Source organism: Pelobates fuscus, chromosome 1, assembly GCF_036172605.1.
Source record: "Pelobates fuscus isolate aPelFus1 chromosome 1, aPelFus1.pri, whole genome shotgun sequence".
NCBI lineage: Eukaryota > Metazoa > Chordata > Amphibia > Anura > Pelobatidae > Pelobates > Pelobates fuscus.
In genome coordinates this window covers 475,979,014-475,993,701 of record NC_086317.1, presented here as the reverse complement: position 1 = coordinate 475,993,701, position 14,688 = coordinate 475,979,014, and the positions used below count along the sequence as shown (strand labels likewise).

The 14,688-nt window shown below is 40.6% G+C and overlaps 1 protein-coding gene across 5 annotated transcripts in view; it reads right to left on the bottom strand.

Moving 5' to 3' along the window:
* FCHSD2 (FCH and double SH3 domains 2) overlaps positions 1-14,688 on the bottom strand; it is a 142,390-nt gene that overhangs the window by 114,955 nt on the left and 12,747 nt on the right. For all 5 annotated transcript variants that reach the window (XM_063432123.1, XM_063432151.1, XM_063432142.1 and 2 more), the window contains exon 2: positions 6,704-6,801. In XM_063432123.1, the coding sequence (XP_063288193.1) occupies positions 6,704-6,801 (98 nt within the window). The remainder of the gene's footprint in view (positions 1-6,703; positions 6,802-14,688) is intronic.

Genomic DNA, 14,688 nt, shown 5'->3' with positions numbered 1-14,688 from the left:
GAGTATGTGATAAACAACTCCAAAAAGGTCACAAAGAACTGGAACAAAGTATTCGAGTATTCATAGTCCATTATTATTCTCATTATTTCTCCGCTGGTGAATTTGCGAAGGTCAGAGGAAATCCGAACACATTTCCCTTGAAATGTGCAAGTTGTGAAATTTAGAACATAATGTTGGTGTAAATGTGATGGTCATTGATCAACCCGGAAAAAGTAATTACAGCTGGCGAAACTGCCCCTTCTTACAAATCTTCATACAATCCACACATTGATGGTCTCGGCACTCCAAGAAAACGCCAACATTCCAACGCAGACAAAAGATATGACAACGCAAGGACTACATTGTCTTATGTATTTTTCTTACACTTGACAAAAAGGCAGCGCTACCACTGACAAGTGACAGTTGGTAGGGGGAAAGTGGTTATGGTACCAGGTGATACATTGGGGGGTGCGCCAAAGGCACAGCAGACCTCGGGTAAGGGGTTAAATTATTCTAAAACAGATGGACTACTTAAATTATGCATGGGCCAGTGCACACCTGGTACCATAACTACTACTATAGTGTTCCTTTGCATTTTCAAGCCAATAGTTAATTGACTGTTTAGTGAATAAAGCCCTAAAATATTGACAGTGTAACAGTATCAGCAAGACACCCCTGGCATGTAAATAGTGAGGCTGGATTGTGTGGCACCTTGGGGTATCAGTCATTTTAACTAATGGTAGCAGATTTTAACCACATTAAATAATTGGGGGGTATTAATAACGAGCAATTCTCTGCATCAGCATTTGAAAATGGGAGCAATCACTATGGCAACCCGCCATACTGCTCCATTTTTAGAATTGTTTTAAATGATTGGCAGCGTGTAATATGCAACGCACTGCTCTGTAAAATTAGATTTTTTTTTAATTTTTTTTAATTTGCGCAGTTTCCTGAAAAGATAAGTTGCAGGTAAGTTTTAAATGGTCAGAGTAAGCAACACAGCCATGACAGCTCAATGCATTACCACAGCTCAGGGTAGTTAACCTTCCCCGGATTTTGTCACACCTTTTTGGAAGAGTTTGACAAAAGATCTGCATTATCAATGCCCACTGCGCCCAAATTAAACCACCCTCCAATGAGCATGTTTGAAGAAGTCCTTTATATTCGTCCATTTTAGGATCGAACTTCGCACCCCCAACACACTAACCCCCACAATCTCCTCTCTCATTCTAACTGTTCTCTCGGTTGAAAGGATCATTCTGTTTAAGTCACAGATTGCTTCTCTCTGTTACCAGGTCAGTGTGACGGATCGGCGTCAGGGAGTGATATCATCATTCAGTCCGATAACACCACGTGGACTTCGCCCACTGATAGAAATTGAATGACAAACACAGGTTTACGTCCAGCAAGTTCTCGTGTCGTTTCAGCATGAATGGGGCAAGCAAGGGCCATTCCTGAGAGCGATACATCTACCGTGGTTTTATGAAGGATTGTGACTGCCAGAGACACAATAACATTAAAATAATAAAAATAATAAACATAACATTAATAATAACCACGGAATGCTACCTCAGCTTAATGAACATTATATTTAAAGGCAGATGTTGAGATAACTGGAGAATCGGAGGGCATTGACGATGATGATTGTGACAGAGTGCAGCACTCAGCTTGGATGTCTCCATCAAGGCTCCCTCTCTTTCAGCATTGGATATAGCGAATATAGCTGTAGCGGTCTCACCCAAACACTCGCAGAGATGTGAAGGGTTAATAAGAACCGCTTTATTAGGAAAAATGCACACTTGATACACACTACCCCAACTGGTGGTCCATGGCACGAACAATGAAAATTAGACTCAGACATCAGGGCGCTATTACAATATACCCCAACATATACAAAATTATACATATAACCCTCTCGGGCAAAAGAGCTCTCTTGTCGCACTCACAGTGTTGGAGTGAGGACTCTCTTCAGGGCTCTGCCTGGTGAAGGACAGTTGGAAAACCAGTCTGATGTTAGATTCTACAGTGAATGTCTCTGCAAAGTGGCAGAACTGCGGTACCGTCACAATGATAGCTTGGTAATGATAAACCCAGTGCAGTCATCACACTAATAATGTATTTATATACCCTCATATCGTCCTCATGCACCGCTAGTAGGCCTCCAATTCTGGGTATCCCTTAGTTGTTTAGGTCCAGCTAATTATGGTTAAAGGTTATTCTAAGCACCATAATAACTACAGGTTACTGTAGTGCAGGGGTAGGAAGTCTATTAGCGGCACAGTGCCAAAACAGGACTTTAAAGTTGATTCCATTGCTTTTTAACTTAACGTGTTTATGTTGCAGTATACTGTGGCGTTGTATGTGTTCGGTGAATGTTATTGTGAATGTGCGTATATGAGCGGTGTATGACAAGGTGTATGTGTGTGGGGGCTGCTTGTCAGATTATGTGTGACTGTGGGATATTTGTAGAATTGGTGTGGGGCATGGTTCTTGTGGGGTTGTGTGTTTGTCTGTTTGGAAGTGTGTATCAGACAAACAATCGCATATAAGCATTCCAGACCCTCTCATGGGATATACACACACCCCAATGCACACTGTCAGATACCCCTCTAATACATACTGTCTAGTAGATACACACCACCCCTGTGCACACATTACCACACATGCACAATGACACAAACACACACCACTGCTAGGCACACATAGGTTGTCAATCTGTAGTGGATATGGTGCTAATCTCTGGGTGTCGTCCATCCATTTTTTGTCAAATTGTTTTCTGGCAGTTTGACAAAAAAATAAAAACAGATGTTTTTCACCTGCATAATCCAGCTGTACCCCCTTGCAATAACAGGCCGCGAGCGAGCATTTAGCTAGAAGCGTTAAAGTCTGAACTCAACACACCCCTCTTTTAAACGCATTATACAGACTATGTATTCATATCACATTTAAAAAAAAACTGTATTTGCTTTAAATCCACCATTTTTGCAGTTTGCAGTGAGGCCTCAGCAGAGCCAATATATGGCCTAGCCAATCCGGCTGCTCCTACATTTATCTATATGGGAATACAAATCAAATTGTATAAAATCCTATGCTGCATGGATTCCTGGGAGCCTTAATTAACTGCCCTATTCTACTGTAAAATGCTGAATATTAACTCCCAAAACCCATGTGTCTCAGTCTATCAGCTTAACCCCTTAAGGACCAAACTTCTGGAATAAAAGGGAATCATGACGTGTCACACACGTCATGTGTCCTTAAGGGGTTAATACAGCCAGTTCGACACTAAATAACATGCAGCTCTATTACAGGAGCACAAAAAAGTCTGCGATTTGGGAAAAGTGAGCTTATGGAGAAAAACTGTTATATATAAAAAAAAAAAAAAAAAAAAAAAAAAAAAGACATATAGCGCCAACAGATTCCGTAGCGCTTTACAATATTTTGAGAGTGGGGATGTAACAATAAATAGGACAATTACAAGAAAACTTAGAGGAACGATAGGTTGAAGAGGACCCAGCTCAAACGAGACGAATTCAGGATGAACTTCAAGCTTAAGGTCAAAATAGTAAAACTTGTAAAATTCAGCAATGCTTTCAGTTCGGTTAATTTGGCCTTAAATTTGAAATTCACTTTGAATGCTCACGTTACTGAATAACCCTCTGGGTGTCCAGAATGATCAAACCGTTCATTGCTATTGGAGACAATTCATTGCACAAAACTCACAGGAGGCTTACTCACTAAAATCCGAACTGTAGCAAATTAAAATTTGAAAGGCTAACATCGCCAAGTTGTTACGGTTACTGGAGAATTAGATCAAATCTGCTACGTTTGCACAAATTCCGAATTTAAACCGCCGTGTAGTTTAATCACAGCACAGATCATAAAACGCAAACCCCAACGCACACACGCACTTCTCATTTTACTTCTGGCCATGTCGTTTTTAGCTACACTTTTTAACCGTGGATTATACAACAGGCTGGACATAAACCCTACCACACAGCAAATCCTTAATCTCACGATTTATCCATCCACATCTCTCCGCGCTGTAAATGCCTAGCATTCCTGCAATAACCGTTTGCATAGTCGAGCCAAATGTCGTCTATACAAAGCGTTTCAATGACAACACGCCAAGGGAGCACGGACATTCAGACAAAGCATGTGAAAAATGCCTGGCTGGCTGTGTCTGCAGCACAGACCTATGAGATTAATTGGAATTTATTGCATTTACTTTAGATCTACCGGGGAGTTAGCTGTGTTGCACAGTTTTTTGGTTTTGTAACCATGAAATTATTGACACGTGATCTTCTTGGTATATTTTTAATAAAATACACTTTCTGATGCTTAATTATACTTTTGTGTGCTTTTTCTCTAATTAGAAACACTTTTTCAAGATGTCTGGGCAAGATTCATAAAAGGAGTGGGGAATAAAAAAAACGATTGAAGTGGGTAGAAACAAGCATGGTGGTAAAATGCAACTATTCTTGACAAGATTACAAGACAGAAAAGAGATGGAGTCCCATCATGGTATGACGAGACTCGGATAGGAGCAGTAGGAGTAGGAATAGCGCGGATTAAAATTACAAAAAGTCGCCAGCTATATCTTTAAATGTGATACATTACGACAATATTAAAATGATAAATACCAGACGCACTGCCACAAAGGATATAGCGTTGAAGATCAGTCTAAGAACCAGATTCTTGGTGCCTGGCAGCCTGAACTCCAGTAACGATATGACAAAGCTATGTTCAGCTTCAGGCCGTAGCAGGGATAGCGTGCAGTGACTGGCTGAGAGCATCAGCCAATCACTACCTCAATCCCTGGTTTGACTTGGGATGACACAAGGTGGAAGCACAGCTCCACCACAACCACCATATCGTCATTGGCTGCCGGGGGTGGAGAATATCTACTAAACTGTGAGTAAACCAAATTTGTAGTGATGCGAGACTTGGTGTTCACGGACTCCAAGTGCTATAACCAGTTCAATCTGTTGACGTGGTAATGGTGTCTTTTTTGATTATGCTGCAATGATTCATAATAAAGAGATGTTGTGAAAGCTGAAAAAGCAGTCGATAACAAGAACTATGACTTGATGTCACCTCGACATAGTGAAATAAAACAACTGATATATATATATGCATTTGGTAACAACTGGTGAAACAAGTGAATAATAAAAAGGGTTCAGCTTCAGCCTAAATAGGACAATGTCGATTGTGCTTTTATCAGGATTTTGCGCTTCACTCGTTAAATTAATTATAAATTTAAACTGAGTAATTGTACACACCTGGTTCCATTATTCTCAAAATAGGAACGGTCACTTTTCGCACAAATTGACAGCCAACCAAAAGGGAGCTATGTTTTTTTTTAAATATATAATTTATATATATTACAATTAAGATTGTGCGCCTTGTGCCCAGGCACAGCAAGAGCATATCACAGAAATTAAAGGAATTCTCCAAACACCATAACCACCACAGGGCTCTGCATAGCTTAGTTCAGGAGTTTTCAGCTCTCTCATTACTTCTGTCTGTTGCTACATAAGTGTTTCAAACAATGTTTACTGGTGTGAAGGAATGAGGAGCGGTCACCATCACAGATATGACCGTTACGTTCTATGTGGAAGAAGAAAGTGCATGCCTAACCTGTGCAGACCCACGTTTACAAATATTCTGTGATTCCAATTTATACAGAAAACCCCATGCAGCCCCAAATCACGTGCTAATCCCATGGGCGACTTGCAGGAAACTGATCTTCGGCTGTCTGGACCGGTCCTTGTAAATAACCGACACAGAATGTAGCTCCCTTTCAATTAAAGGTTTAAAATGCCAAATATTTTGGAGCAAGTGTATAATCTTTTGCAGATATCAAATACCAGGTCCAAAAATGTTCTCCCACCTCTTCAAAAAAAATGTCCACTTACCAAGTGCAACGCTCTGTGTCTGTTGACGCGTTGATGTAAGCACTTACCATCCATAGCAGTGGTAGGTGACCCTATGAGATCTCATCTAATCAAAAGCAATATTTTGTAAGGTCTCCATAATCCATAGTTCAGCTGTGTGCAGACACCGAGTGTCACTTCAGAACCCTTCCAAACTAAGTGGTGGAACCTGTCCCATAGGCAATGACATTCACGAGAAAGTCAAGTCACCTACTCCTACAGCTATCTCCTGTACTCCGCTGCTACAGGACAGGTGATGTCAGAACTAGCAACAGGAACTTCTAAAACAATAATCTGCTACTTAACAGTTTGTAGGGACAGATTTATGTATCTAATAGCAGGCGTCAAACCATAACAGATCATCATGAAGCAATGTGTATAAATCAGGATCTAACACAGCTTTCATGCATCGTCAACACGGCACGTTTTTTGGAGGATGGCTACTGAAGGCAATGTGCAAGCTCAGCTTAAAACAATCTGACGGATACTGCAATCTCAGGAGCCAGTAACAAAAGACAAACACACTTCCCATCATCACCTAGACACAGTGCAATCAACACGATGATGTGCTAAGTGAGAATATTGCTTAAGCAACACTCCCAGAGGTTCCTTCATTACAGTTAAACCATCCAGCTGTGTGACAATATCCATAAGGCCCGGCCGCAGGAAATCCAAGAGGAAATTCCACTGTCAGTCCCTGGAGTTTGCTGAAACCAACTGTTCTTGCAACAAAAATACAAAAGGAGGGAGGAGAGAGGGACGCGGACAGGAATTCTGAAGTGATTTCTTACCTCATATCTTCCAGCAAATCACATTCAGCCTGGTGTTTCGACTGCAGCTTTGTCATCTGATCAGCATGAATGTTTTTCAGCTCTTGGGTAATTTTCACCTAAAAATTGCACAAAAGATTTTTTTTAGAAAAATAAAGCATTAGAAATGGGTTTACAAGCAAAAGTTAGTAACAGGTGTGGCTACTGTGTATCTAAATATGGTTATTGAGTAAGAAACTGTGTGGGGAATAAGCAGAGGATTTAGAGAGCAAAGTCACATAGGATACCCGGCTTCGAGTCCAGAAGGTCACAGTATCGAAGAGGACACAGGCTGGAACGCAGTCTGCTTATGTCACCACTACCCATCAAAGCAAGTATCAAACGGCAGCACAAGGAGAGAAAGGCATACTTACCTGGCCGACACCAGCATTGAAACTCCGGTTATAAAAAGTTCAGCTTCTTTAAAAGATGCATAAATTGAAAGACAAAAAGAAAGTAGTGCAGCCTCTGAGCATTGAACATGGCAAGCATCTTTCATGGTAAATAACAAGCAGATAGTGCTAAATGTGAGCCACCCAGACAGTCAGAAGTGTCTGGCGGAGGCAAGGAGACCTCAGTTTTTTTCACTAAACTCCATATTTTAGAGACTTAAAGAGACACTACAGCTACCAAAACAACTTTAGCTTAATGAAGTAGTTGTGGCGTACAGATCATGCCACTGCAGTTTCACTGCTCAATTCTCTGCCATTTAAGAGTTACATCACTTTGTTTATTCAGCCCTAGCAACCACACCTCCTTGCATGTGACCTACACAGCTTTCCTAAACATTTTCTTTAAAAGGACCACTCTAGGCACCCAGACCACTTCAGCTTAATGAAGTGGTCTGGGTGCCTGGTCCAGCTAGGGTTAACCCATTTTTTTTATAAACATAGCAGTTTCAGAGAAACTGCTATGTTTATTAATGGGTTAAGCCTTCCCCCTAATCCTCTAGTGGCTGTCTCATTGACAGCCGCTAGAGGCGCTTGCGTGATTCTCACTGTGAAAATCACAGTGAGAGCACGCAAGCGTCCATAGGAAAGCATTGTAAATGCTTTCCTTTGCGACCGGCTGAATGCGCGCGCAGCTCTTGCCGCGCGTGCGCATTCAGCCGACGGGGCGGAGAGGAGGAGGAGGAGGAGGAGAGCTCCCCGCCCAGCGCTGGAAAAAAGGTAAGATTTTAACCCTTTTCCCCTTTCCAGAGCCGGGCGGGAGGGGGTCCCTGCGGGAGGGGGTCCCTGAGGGTGGGGGCACCCTCAGGGCACTCTAGTGCCAGGAAAACGAGTATGTTTTCCTGGCACTAGAGTGGTCCTTTAAAGAGTCATCGAATGTTTACACTTCCTTTATTGCACAATCTGTTTAATTTAGAATTTCTTATCTCCTGCTCTGCCAATAGCTTGCTGGACTCTGCAGGAGCCTCCTGTATGTTTAAAGTTCAATTTACACAGCAAGAGGATGGAGGTATGGCTAGGACTGCATGGACAGAAACAAGAGTGATTTATCTCCTAAATGGCAGAGAATTGAGCAGTGAGACTGCAGGGACTTGATCTATACACAAACACTGCTTCATTAAGCTAAAGTTGTTTTAATGACTATAGTGTCCCTTTAAATGTGAATTGACCAACATAGCCGTTTTAGCCGCATCTTGGCTATTTTTGCCTACAATTAAAAGTATGAATTTAATCAACGAAAATGTTGAGTTTACTGAATAACAAACTGTATATATTTGATTGTATTAAAGAAACCAGTTCAACAAAATTACTGCAAAAATGACTATACAAATTATTGTAGACTGAACCAGTAGCAACACTAACCTTAGAACCCCTGGTGTTTATGAACTACATTCCCCAAGATGCTCAGCTAGCACACATATTTATATTTTAAAGAATTGTATCACAATATTTAAGCCCTCAATGACAGCCAATCATAAAAAGTCTGGTATTTGCAGACCCAGCATTCCATTGTGCAGGAAACGTTTCTTTAAACCTCCGATGACCGCGAGTGCCTAAAATGGCGGCCAGGAGTAATTGCAATCTCTTACTAAAAAATGAAAAATGATGAATTCAAGGTATAGACAGTTAAAATGCAAAGACACACTTTAAATCTGAAACGTGCAGAGTAAGCCAAATTCCAAAATATTAACATAGTTTGCTGGAGCTATATGGAACATTGCTCTGGGACAGCACATCCTGAGCGTTTCCATAATAAAATTTACTCATTTACCCAACCAAAGCTTAGTGCACAATCTCAATGAGCATTTTATCTCTGAAATAATAATCAAGATTAGAATTCTGAGAAAATAAGACGTGTTCGTGGGAACAAACGCTTTTATACAGAACAAAATCGAACAGCAAGGCATAAAATCCCTTCTATTCAACATGTCACCTTACACATGATGCACTCTAACCAACAAAATGCAACAGACCTCTGTGGTTTGGAATCCAGCCAGTTTAATTGGAACTATCTGCAGCGGAACACATCATAGTAGAGCATAGCTAGTCTTAAGGCTGGAAAAGGATTATGGGATTTGTATTTCATTAACAGATTTGGGTCATATTAGGCGGACAAACATAAAAAGATAAATGGGCAGACAATCAGGAAGATAACCAACATCTTAAAAAACTAGTGACTAAAGGACAGCAAGTTTTGGGTGGCCGAAGGGTGGGCAACCCTGTCACAGACAAGATTTATTATTTAACCAGTTGGGACAGTGAGATATGAACAACGTTTCGCTCTGCGTACTAAATAATTCTACTATAATCACCATTGCTCCTCTGGAAAAAGTCCTCGACTGTAATCCCACACCCTATGCCCCGAGCCAATAATAAATTTGTTTTTCCACTTTCATATATCCTAGTATATGAGACAAGTAAAATGGGCTTTGTCTGTGAAGAAGTCACCTAATCCTTTTTTATCTGTCCGATCAAACACCGACTGAGCTTCAAGACCCGCAGCGAAGTTTGAAGTCATCGCGGTGTGTCACACCCCTCGCTGATGTCAGATGATGATCAAACAGCGCCAATTACTTATGCCACATTAAAGGCACACTCCACGCAGGAGAAGGAACTTCTTTTATGGAGATAATGCAAAATTAAAGAAGAATTAAAAAACAAAACAAAAAAACTGAAAAAACACAACCTCTTCCATCTAAATTTTGCTTGTTTGCTGCAAATATGCACCTTGTGCCAGGACTAAAAGAAGATTTGATTTCTCAGACACCAATAATAATCCTATTGTTTTCTATGTAAATACATGCCAGTAAGGGATTATGGGATATACAGAGTAGCACAAGTAGTATAAATCAAATCAAGATATGAATGAAACAAATTGGCAAGAGAAGCCACATTGCTTCCGATCTCATTGATATAACCTGTATTCCAGTTCATCTGAGTCAGGCTTAATAATATAGACAATTAGGAAAAGTTAAAATGGTTATAAAAAAACAAAACAAAAAACAACCTCTACATGCTGTGATTTCAAATATGTTTAAACAAACTCCTACAATATTCTGCCGTCTACTTCAAAGCCACCAAAACAAAAGGAATGTTCCATATTCACAAACTTTGATGTGCGAATACAACACTCATTCTATTTTTTAAAAGGAATACTCTAAGCCAGGGGTTCCCAACTAACTTTTCCTGTGGAACCCTTTGACATAATGTGCTAACAATGTGGAACCCCCCAAAAATGTTGGCGCCATAGCGCAGATGGTAAACAGATAGTAGTACTTAGGAGCAGGTGTGCTTTTGTGTGTTCAGGGGTGTGTTTGTATGTAGTGTTAGCGTTTTGATACAGGGGTATGTTTGTATGTAATGTTAGCGTTTTGATACAGGGGTGTGTTTGTATGTAATGTTAGCGTTTTGATACAGGGGTGTGTTTGTATGTAATGTTAGCGTTTTGATACAGGGGTATGTTTGTATGTAATGTTAGCGTTTTGATACAGGGGTGTGTTTGTATGTAATGTTAGCGTTTTGATACAGGGGTATGTTTGTATGTAATGTTAGCATTTTGATACAGGGGTGTGTTTGTATGTAATGTTAGCGTTTTGATACAGGGGTATGTTTGTATGTAATGTTAGCGTTTTGATACAGGGGTGTGTTTGTATGTAGTGTTAGCGTTTTGATACAGGGGTATGTTTGTATGTAATGTTAGCGTTTTGATACAGGGGTGTGTTTGTATGTAATGTTAGCGTTTTGATACAGGGGTGTGTTTGTATGTAATGTTAGCGTTTTGATACAGGGGTGTGTTTGTATGTAATGTTAGCGTTTTGATACAGGGGTATGTTTGTATGTAATGTTAGCGTTTTGATACAGGGGTGTGTTTGTATGTAATGTTAGCGTTTTGACACAGGGGTGTGTTTGTATGTAATGTTAGCGTTTTGATACAGGGGTGTGTTTGTATGTAATGTTAGCGTTTTGATACAGGGGTGTGTTTGTATGTAATGTTAGCGTTTTGATACAGGGGTGTGTTTGTATGTAATGTTAGCGTTTTGATACAGGGGTGTGTTTGTATGTAATGTTAGCGTTTTGATACAGGGGTGTGTTTGTATGTAATGTTAGCGTTTTGATACAGGGGTGTGTTTGTATGTAATGTTAGCGTTTTGATACAGGGGTGTGTTTGTATGTAATGTTAGCGTTTTGATACAGGGGTGTGTTTGTATGTAATGTTAGCGTTTTGATACAGGGGTATGTTTGTATGTAATGTTAGCGTTTTGATACAGGGGTGTGTTTGTATGTAATGTTAGCATTTTGATACAGGGGTGTGTTTGTATGTAATGTTAGCGTTTTGATACAGGGGTGTGTTTGTATGTAATGTTAGCATTTTGATACAGGGGTGTGTTTGTATGTAATGTTAGCGTTTTGATACAGGGGTATGTTTGTATGTAATGTTAGCGTTTTGATACAGGGGTGTGTTTGTATGTAATGTTAGCGTTTTGATACAGGGGTGTGTTTGTATGTAATGTTAGCGTTTTGATACAGGGGTATGTTTTTATGTAATGTTTGTATCTGCATGCAGGGGTATGTTTGTATGTAATGTTTACATTTGGGCGCAGGGGTGTGCTTGGCTGTAATGTTAGCTTTTAAATGCGGATGTACATTTGTGTGAAGTATTAGTGTTTGAGTAAAGGGTGTGTTTGTATATAAATTTTAAATTTGAATATAGGGGTTCTTGTTTGTAATGTTTGTGTTTTCAGGAGTGTGTTTGCATGTTGTGTTGGTGTTTGATTGCTGGGATGCATGCACATATGATTGCTGTACGTATGCCGTGTACATACATACACAAACAAATTAACAGACAGACACCTATAAAAACATTGACATATATACACACTGACATACACACAGACACAAAGATACACACACATATACTGACATACATACACACTCAGGTACACAGTGACACAAACATTGACACTCACTCTGACAGACACACATACAAACACATATACACTCACCCACTGACAAACAAACATATACACACAATTTATGTATTTGTGCTGCTTGGCGGCGAGGGAGCACTGATCTTCCTGCTCAGTTCCCTTAGGCTCTGGCATTACTGCAGTGCGTGCGAGGGAGCTGAGCGGGGGAGAGTGCTCCCTCGCCACCCCCCTCAATTATCAGCAGCACCCAGCCAAGCCAAATTGCGGTAGCCATTTTGTTTGCTGAAATTACGGCGGAACTCCATTTGTGTTCTCGCGTAACCTCAATTGGGAAACGCTGCTCTAAGCACAAACAGTGCCGTGGCGCTCTCCCAGTATAATCTGTCAAAACAGTTTAGAAAGGTTTGACAACTTACCTGGGTCCCCAAGTTCTCCCGGGCACCTACACCGCATCCAGTCCTACCCCACAGGAGAAGCCAGATGTCTCTGCTTAGCCCAAGTACTACTTACAAAGGATCGCAATCACTGGCTGCGATCACCAGCAGGACCCAGGTAAGTTGTCAAAAGTATCTGACTAATAACACTGGGCGCTCCTGGCACCATAACCACTACAGGGGGCTGTGGTGGTTATGGTGCTGGCAGTGTTGACATTACTCCCACTGAGATATTTTAGCAAGGCTACCTAGAACGCTTATACTTATCGCTCTCCTTCCCGATATTATGTATTATACTATAGCTCCTAACAGTGGTTATGGTGCAATAAAACTTTAAATTGCGTCAGACCGAGTTCTGTAAGCTCTCTATTTTCGATCACTGCTTTTGGAAGTTTGGGTGACTTTGGACGTATAATGTGTACGTTTAACTGCAGCCTAGGAATTGTAGGATGATATACCATTTCAGGCAGACATCTTAAGAGCTGGATACAAGTGCTGAAGTAGTGCAGTACTGTTATACATAGATAGGGTAAACTTTAAAATCCTAGTTCTTACCCGCTACCCCAAGCCATCCTTTCATTAGCAAGTATAAACCATTGTGTTCCTTTCCTAGCCCCTCTGTTTGGATACATTCTTCAAAAACTTGCACCTTGTGCTTGGCAAGAGGCCTCATCAAATTTTGTCCATACGCCTGTAAAACGCAGCAATCAGAAAATGGATACCATCCAGCCGCCCATGCTAATCGATCATTTATCTATCTTTGCTGGTTGTACATTTCTGAGGAATATTTTAGCATTTTTTAAACAAAATTAGTAACATTAAGTACAACCAGTCGTAGTGCAACATATTAGCTGGCTGAGGATTCTGGGAGATGTATTCGGGCTAGTCTGGACTTCCTGCGTAAAAAAAACATTTCATGCACTACTGATTAATTGAACAAACTAATTCCAAGGGCACACTACCACATTAAATATACCGGTACTCTAAACCTCCATGAGGGATATAAAGTAACACTTACATTTGTAAGCCACCGTGCAATCACAGGGAAACTCGGGTTCTTTACATTTCCCTAGTTTTTTTTCACATTATCAGTTCATAATAACCGCATATAAAATGTGATTTACAAGCCAAGGAAGGTGGACCAGGCAATATCTTTTTAAGAAGGTGCCCATAACATTTTTACGCCTTGTGATGCGGCTTGTTGGCTTGGCATCACATGGTTAACGATGGCTGGTATTCGGATGCATGCTTTTGAGGTTTTGTGGATTTCAGAGACCTGACTCCCTGCCAGGCACCGCACAGTCTACATAATAAGAGGAGAGACACTATTACATCCGAGCTACGCGCCTGTAAAACGCAGCAATCAGAAGATGGATACCATCCAGCCGCCCATGCTAATCGCAGCTTCTCAGTATGCTCTGTGAGGAGCAGAAACAGAATAATTGCACACGTTCAATGTCACAGGCTGCATGGTAAAGAACAGGCGAGATAAGGACAAAACAAATAAATAAATGTCTTGCAAAAAAAAAAAAAAAAAAGAGGTGCAAACGATTGCTGATAAAATAATAAGCGTGAGATGTCAGAGCAAAGACAATGTGATTCAAATTTGCAAAGATAAAAAAAAAAATACACAATATAAATGAGCAGTGACAATAAAATGCTGTGTCAGAAAAAAAAAATTATGGTTTTATAAAATGATTTATCCCAATGAATGTATATTTCATACCACCAAAGCATTCTTCAATAAGCCATTACAGTGCAGTCTCTAATTACATTACACACAACATTTAAAGTGACCGTGTCAATCAAAAATAGACAACGACTGCAGATTTAGGTAGGTATTGTAGTGTAACCTATAGGATGTTATGACAAAATTAGGCTGTAATGCACAGATTAGAAGAGAATACTTCCTAAAGGTGGACTCTGCTTCAAACAAGATGGCGGACACTGCAGGTGCAAGCTCTTCTGCCAACCATCAAGCCAACACATTCGGCAATGCCACAAGGAACCCAACACACAGCAGGCACAGGAAGGTGCGCGTCTATATAATAAATTTAGCAGGACGGTAATAGAGACTGGTAGTGTGGCAATAGGAGTAATTAAAGAGACACTCTAAACACCATAACCACTACTGCTCATTGTAGCCATTATGATGC